At 28.9% G+C, this 7,650-nt stretch overlaps 1 protein-coding gene across 1 annotated transcript in view; it reads right to left on the bottom strand.

Annotated features, from left to right (window-relative positions):
• Positions 1 to 1,584: 1,584 nt before the first annotated feature.
• Positions 1,585 to 7,650, bottom strand: part of LOC107442625 (kielin/chordin-like protein) — a gene marked incomplete in the record, with an annotated part of 123,606 nt that continues 117,540 nt past the window's right edge. The window contains 3 exon segments of the mRNA XM_071187127.1: positions 1,585 to 1,865; positions 4,611 to 4,685; positions 5,813 to 5,917. Coding sequence (XP_071043228.1) covers positions 1,860 to 1,865; positions 4,611 to 4,685; positions 5,813 to 5,917 — 186 coding nt within the window.

The following is a 7,650-nucleotide window of genomic DNA, read 5'->3' as shown; positions in this document are numbered from 1 at the left end:
TTTTTAGATCTACTATAGTGAAACTATAGATCGACTATAGTTTCGGATCTCTGAGTTTTGTTCTGTATTGACAGTAAATAGTATTTCAGTAATTTTCGCCGAGAAAATATACATCGCGATAATTAAATATCTCACTTTCTGAAAGGGAATTTCTTTTTGAGTGATTGTGCATATTGTATTCAATCATTCGAGAGTTAAACTTTTTTTGATATTTTCACGAAAATGGAAGAGATTCAAAATTACAAATTTAAGGATTAAATAATGTATTATTTTTATGAAGAATCATGAATGTTTGAATAGATCAATTACTTGCCTTAATATAGTGCTATCGGTAAAAAAAAAAAAAAAACGATTGGATATTTTGCATGTTGACAATAAATACTACGATTTACTTTATCTGATAGTTTCAAATATTGATTAAAGGAGGGGAGGATTTAATTATCTTCTTCGCTTTTGTTTGCTACATTATTCTGAAGTATTAGAAAAATCATTTAATTCACCTTAATTTGTTAATAGTGATAAAATTTGATTTAGTTTTCTTCCAGGGACCAAACGATCAAAGCATTTTTTAATGCTGCAAGGTTTAAGAAATTACATGTGAAAATTTACTTTGTCAATGACTATATTTCTATTCTTAAAACACAAAAGGGCAAGATATTTTCCTAGTTTTAAATTTTTGTATGCATGTTTCTGATTAGGAAAAAAAAACAAGTGAAAAAAGAATTTATTATATAATGTAACATCAAAAAGTTCTTGTCTATACCATGCCAAAATTTTTTCATGGATTGCTCTTATTGAAAAATTTTAAACCTCTGGTCTATTTTTTAAATTTAATTGAGAAAAAAAACCATTTAACATGTTTAAAACGTTCTTTCTTTAGCGCTATCAACTTAAGTTTATCAAATATGTAACTTTAAAATTTTTTCTTAAAAAAAATATATGTAGAGACTTGATCAAGTGTAACTATAAGTTAGACCCCTCGAGTGGGCTTAACACCTCCTAGAAGAAAGAAGGCCTCGGAACGAATAAATTAAGTAGTCCTACATAAGGAACATAAATTAGCGCAGTAGAGGATAAATAAGAATAATGTCAATATGTACGGTCTACTGAATGCGAAACATGGGAACGCTATTTTTAAAAAGTAATGCGTAAAAGTAAAAGAAATTTTGGGCAAAAATAACGAGTAAACAGTAAAAAGTTTTAAATTCAAACAGTAATGAGTAAAAAGTACCAAAAAAGTACGAGTACAAATAAAAATAATAAATAAATAACGATTTTATAGTGCTTTTCAAGGAAATCAAAAATTTTAAGTAGCCTTAAACTTCATCAAAAAAGGTAAGAAAAATGAAATTTAATTTAAAATATATTAAATTTTAATTAAAATGTACAAAACTTTAAAATGCATGAAAATAACGCAAACTTCATTGAAATAGTAAAGGTGAAAAATATTCAGAAATCAAAATTATATATTTTCTCAAGAAATTTCATTGCGTAGAAGGAAACATTTGAATTTTCAACATTAGTTGCTGTTTTACTTAAGGTAGGTATTTAATTTAAATACCAATACAATGAACAAAGACACTATTTAATTAAAATATTTATTTTTGATTTATCAATTAATTAAAAAGTATTTGTCGTAAAGATAATTGCTTGACGGTACACAATTTTTGAGACAAATTGATGATTAAAATTCCAAGATTCATGATGTACTAGTAGGTATTAAGTATATCAGCAGTAGTGTTATGCAATGTGACACTGTGTGCTAATTGAACAGAGCTATAGAACTGCTTATATGCATCTTCAGGTAAACCAGGTGGGACATGTAATTCAGAGAATCCCTTCGAATCAACTTTTTCAGGTTAATCCTAAGATTCAAAATAAGCAAGATTATACCATTTGTAAATAGAATAGGAGTTTAAAAGTTACGCGATTTTCCCACACTCCGAACTTTTCCCCACCCCATTTCCATGGTTTCGGCATATCTCCTTTTTTTTTCTCACGCAAGTGTATTTGAACTTTTTACTGCAATTTACTGTCAAGAAAAAAAAGCAAGATTTTCCGAAACCGTGAAAATTAGGAGGTGAAATGTGAGTAGACTGCGTGAACCAGAGATGTATATATATATATATATATATATAGAGAGAGAGAGAGAGAGAGATTACTCACTTGAATACTGCAATGAGTAAGTTGACTAATAGAATGTTTGCAATCAAGAGATAAATTGCCATGATGGCAGGATTGATCCACATTCCAGGTCTGCAAGGTACTTGTCCTTTTCCATCTCCACATTGAGCTGCAAACAGAAAGAAGTACGCAAATAAATATTTTTTTATACGATATCTTTAAAAAGTCTTGATTTGCAACCGATACTTCTAATTTTCTCAAGAGAGATGTAATGTACTCAAGAGAAAAATGTCAATTTCTTACAGTTCTCATCTGAAAAAATGTCGATTCGTTTTTTTACATCAAAATAAGTTTCCGCCATGGTTACAATTAGAAGTTATGAAAATAAATTAATTGATTCCTTAGAAATGCGTTCATGCTTTTTACAAAAAGGATAAAAATTCGACCAAGAGAATAAATATTATATTTCCTTGACCGCAAATTAAATTAAAAATTTTTATTACCAGAAAGCTTGTCATAGCGTAATAGAATCTCATAGAAAACGAAAAAAATACAGTGTTTACTGTAACATGCTAGCTTCTACACGAATCTGAATATCNATTTTAATAGAACTATACAAAGAAATAAAAAAATGTAAGTTATCTAAATCAACATATAACTTTTAAAAAGGAAATTAAGCTAGCTAACAGGGTTCCACGATCTGGTAAAAAAGGTGAGATATATCTGCATGTTTTAAACTACCAATAATTTTGTATGATATATTTTAGAAGAAAAATACCAAATTTTATATCATTAATAAATATTAAAAGAAAAAATTAATAATAAATAACGAATTTTAGAAACAAAATCAAATGGAAATATATGAATAAAATTGTAATAATTAAAAAAAAAAATCAATAGAAAAGATGTGGTCGCCTTATTACGAGCACTGGTTACCCATTGGTCAAATGATTTTTCTTTCTGGATTGACTCCGTTAAACATTTCAAATCATGAGTTGCAAAAACTGTCTCAATTGATGCTTATCGCCGGATTGGTTTTCATATCCTGCCTATGCACGTGTTTCGAAACATCAGAAAATACTTTTCCTTCTTCAGCATTCATATTTATATTAAAATCACCATCAAGTCAGTAATTATACATTAATAATAAAAAGAATATAAAAATAACTTAAATTATTATTATGTAATTACATAAAAAATGCCTGCTAGTGAAAAGAAAAACAGCAGCGGTCGCCATAGCAACACATGCAATGACGACGCATGCGCACTGTTTACTATTATTCTTGAACACAGTTGAAAAGTGTGTGGACGCCATCAAATCTTAACCAACACTCATTTTGTCATTAGGGTATAAAATATTCCAATTATTTAGATTAATTTTTGATTTTTCTAAAATGACTGCGAAAATTTTAAACTTAAATGGTGTTGAGAATTTATCGTCTGCTTAATTTTTAATTTTTGATCTAGTTCATAAAATAAAATTGTAAGAGTTTGTTTTACTTTTTCGAGATTGTTAATTCTTTCTCGTGGAGAAGAAGCAAAATGGATTTTAGTTTGTATTTATTTATTTTTCAGCATTATTATATTTATATTTAAGCCATTTTATATCTTTGAGTGTTTCGAGTTATATCGATGAAGCTGGTATTTTATATTTTTGTAAATGGAACTGCGAAATGAATCATTTTGTGTGTTGTAAATTGCTTATGGAATAATCAAGAAAATTGACACCATTAACTAATTCTGATTCGAAGTGCAAGACTGGTAAAAATGGTGCTAGATGGTGCAGCAAACTGTCATACCAATTATTGGTGACGAAGCTTGTCTTTTTCGAACTATAACGACAGAGAATGAAATAATTTCAATTCTCTGCTGCCTACTCATACATACGGTTGTTTATGGAATTAAATGGCTGCCGGGCATATTTTAAATAGTTGCTGAAATTCTATACACAAAAAATTTTCAAAATATCGCGGAGATATCTATAAAATTGTTAAAATTAAAATCTAAAGTACTTTAGCACAGCCAGAGCCCTGGACAACAGTTAGACGAAAATAATTTGGTTAAAATATTGTTTAAATCTAAGGATAGGATGAAGGATTGGAAGAAGGGTTCGGATTGAATGAAGGGTTAATAATTCGAAAATTCATACACTTGTGCATTTGGCTTGGTTACATTAAAGTTTATATATTGTAAAACATAGTTCTGAAAGGTGACCAAGCTAATCGCCGAAAGTGGCTGTTACTTATTAGTTTGGTGATTTCTAACGTGTTTTAATTAAATAATTGAATTATGCTAAAAAAACACGTTTATAAGGATATGCTTTCTATATAGTTTAAGAAACACGGTGACAAAAGAAAAATTAAGCTTCAATTTTTTTTTCTTTTTCAAATTTGAACTTAAATTTTCTGAAGTATGAATAGTTCATTTTAGTTTTAAAAAATTGAATTTCTGCTTATGAATATACTAAATTAGTAAATTTTACTCACATCAGTTGCTTCCACGTGGATGAGTAAAGAACTATACGCTTTCGTCTTCAACTCCACTTTCTGCATATTCCATGTCTAAAATATTTTCGAACATATTTAAAATGCACGAAATTAAATAAATATGCTTATTTATTGCTTATATCCAATAAATGACACAGGGGAACATTTTTTTGTTTTGTTTTCGGTTTTGTTTTGTTTATATATCATACCTGCCAACTATTAATCCCTTCCATTATCATTTTTCTCAGTGGTATTAAAATAGAATTAAAACTTCAATTTCAAGCAAACAAATACGTTGCATTTGAAGAAACTTAAGTTGGCAACCTATTTCCTATTTAAATTTTAAATCTGAGTACCAGCCGCAGGCTGCGGCTTAAGCTCATTCATCTGAGTGTAGAATTTGTAGTATTACGTAAGAACGTATCAATAAGTTGGCAACCATGATAGTACCGCATATTAATATATGAGCTTAATTTTTGAAAGAATAGTGGTGATCAAAATCATTTAAAAATTAAGTTTATAAAAGAAAAAAATAGTATATATTTACTACCACTTTAAATATTAAAATAAAATCTTCCGCAAAATCCGGAAGAGTTGGCAGGTATGTTATATATATATAGTTCAAAATGTAGTGCAAACATTAAAAAAAAAATTGCAGAATAATGTAAAGAAAAGAAGAAAATTATTTAAGAAAAATACAAAATTAAAACAGTTTTTTTTAATAAGAATCCGGGGGTAGAATCAGCTCATACGACTATATCTCCAAAAAGGAGTGTACCTAAAGTAGTCTTGGCTATATTGTATCAATATAGCCAAAGAAAAATACATCAATATAATAGGGTGAGGAACACTTAAAAAATAACTTATTAATTTTCTTAATTTTTCTCTTTTTTCTTTCTATCCTTTTTGTAATTAATTATTGTCCAGTATATATATTATATATAATCTTGTACATTCAAACCAAAAAAAAGAGCTAAACGAAGAAAATATTATTTTGAAAAAGATATGTAGTTTTACGAAGAAAACTTGTATCAATGCAACAAGAAATTCGTTCTCCAATGTTATTTATAGAGTTCACTTTCTTCCTCTTTTTTTTTGCACTTAGTGCGTTAGCTGTCTTAAAATACACAGCTGGTGTTGCGGTTAGTTGATGTTGCATGATAATTTATGAATTATTCATAGAATGAAAAAATTTAACTTACGAACACAGGATTTTCCGTCCTCCTGAAGAATGTATTCTTCGAGACATGAACATTGAGCAACGTTGTCCTGCAAATGGCAATTGTGCTGACAACCTCCATTCCGGATTTGACAGGCATGTAACCCTTTAAAAACAATTTATGCAGTATGAAAACCATTTGCAAATGTTCAGTCTTGCATTAAAAAATTTGTAAGTTATAAATTAGGAAAACATGCTTTTCAAGTCTTACATTAGAAAAACCATTTGTAATTTCTGGATCAGATAAATATTTGGAAAGTAATTTTTAAATCTTGCTTTATGAAGAAAAAAACACTTTGTAAGTTTTAAATTAAGAAAACAGTTTATAAGTCTTACATTAGAAAAACAACTTGTAAGTCTTAGAATAAGAAAATAGTTTATAAGATTTACATTACGAAAACAATTTGTAGTTCTTTTGTGAAATACAAATCGGAGCAAAGTTCTTCGCTGATAAAAATTCCATATTATACTGAATATAGGTAAATTATTGATGAAAAAAATATATAATCATTTCTTAGAACATTCTTGTGTTAACAGATCTGTCAATCAAGTAAACGTAAAAATGTTTTGCCCCGGATTATGTTTGTGTGATATGATGTGATGGACAAGGAAAAAATTTTCTTATCTGGCTTTTTAAATGGATTCACACATAAATAGTAATAGTTCAGATGATGTGTATTCTTTGTAAGAAATATAACATAAAAATTAAAACTCTCAATGAATTTATTTGATAAAATAATAATATACATAATAATTTTTCCTTTTCTTTTAAGTCAAAATAACATTTGCTGTTAAATAATTTGCTTTTGAGTTATTAATTATAGATCATGTTTAAAGAATATTTGTAAACTATGAACTCTGATTACATAAAAGAAATCAAAAGCAAGTTTGTATAGTTCCTTTTAGAGGGGAAAAATATGCAATTGAATACTTTTTAGTTAACAAATCCTATTCTGGGCAAAATTTCATAATTTCCCAAATTGACTTATGTAAAATGTATTTTTAGTCAACTTTCGAGGTTTCGTCTATAAATACTTTCTAACACTTATAATGTAATTATCAGTCGTAGTGAACTAATGTCAAATGTAGATTGGAACTTTAATGACGTCACTCCAGACATCCAAATTGGGCTATCGGTAACGGTCTGGGATGACTTACCTTCGCAATTTTGATCCTCTGCAGACGGGATGGCTCCATCGCCTTAACCCGTCGAACTGCGATTGAAGTCAAGCACTTTACGGTAGAACAGTTTAACAAGGACCTATCCCGCGCATCCACGATCACCACAAAGCAGAAAAAGTGGTCATCCACCCACTTACTGACCGCAACAAGTGATGCTTGACTTCAGTGTGCCACTGGGAACTATCTCTTTAAAATCAGTCCACTGCGGTGCAAAAAATTTTAAAGCAGAATTGTTGAAACCTTTATCATGGCTCTTAGCATGACTATTTTTCTATGAGACATTTAACCCTTTGGGGACGGGGGATTCAGAAAAGCATTCGTACAAAATCAGAATGTCATTAACATACCTGCCAACTTTCACTCTTTCCCAGAATGAATTTTCAGAGTGGTTGTAAAACAGTAAGCGAAAAACAATCTGACTCAAAAATATATTTATATTTTGATCCCGTTGAAATTCGCCCTAGCAAGGATTATTATGCTTTTATATATTTATTGAATTATTTATATGTAGTGGTGGTCAAACTCATTTATAATTATCATTATAATTCAAAAAGTTAATTGGAATAACCTGAGTATTGCTACCACTTTAAATATGAAAATAAAATCTTCCGGAAAATCCGGAAGAGTTGGCAGGTATGC

This window comes from Parasteatoda tepidariorum, chromosome 10 (genome assembly GCF_043381705.1).
Source record: "Parasteatoda tepidariorum isolate YZ-2023 chromosome 10, CAS_Ptep_4.0, whole genome shotgun sequence".
Taxonomy (NCBI): Eukaryota; Metazoa; Arthropoda; class Arachnida; order Araneae; family Theridiidae; genus Parasteatoda; species Parasteatoda tepidariorum.
The sequence above is the reverse complement of the archived record's forward strand: the minus strand, read 5'-3'. Positions and strand labels throughout refer to the sequence as shown.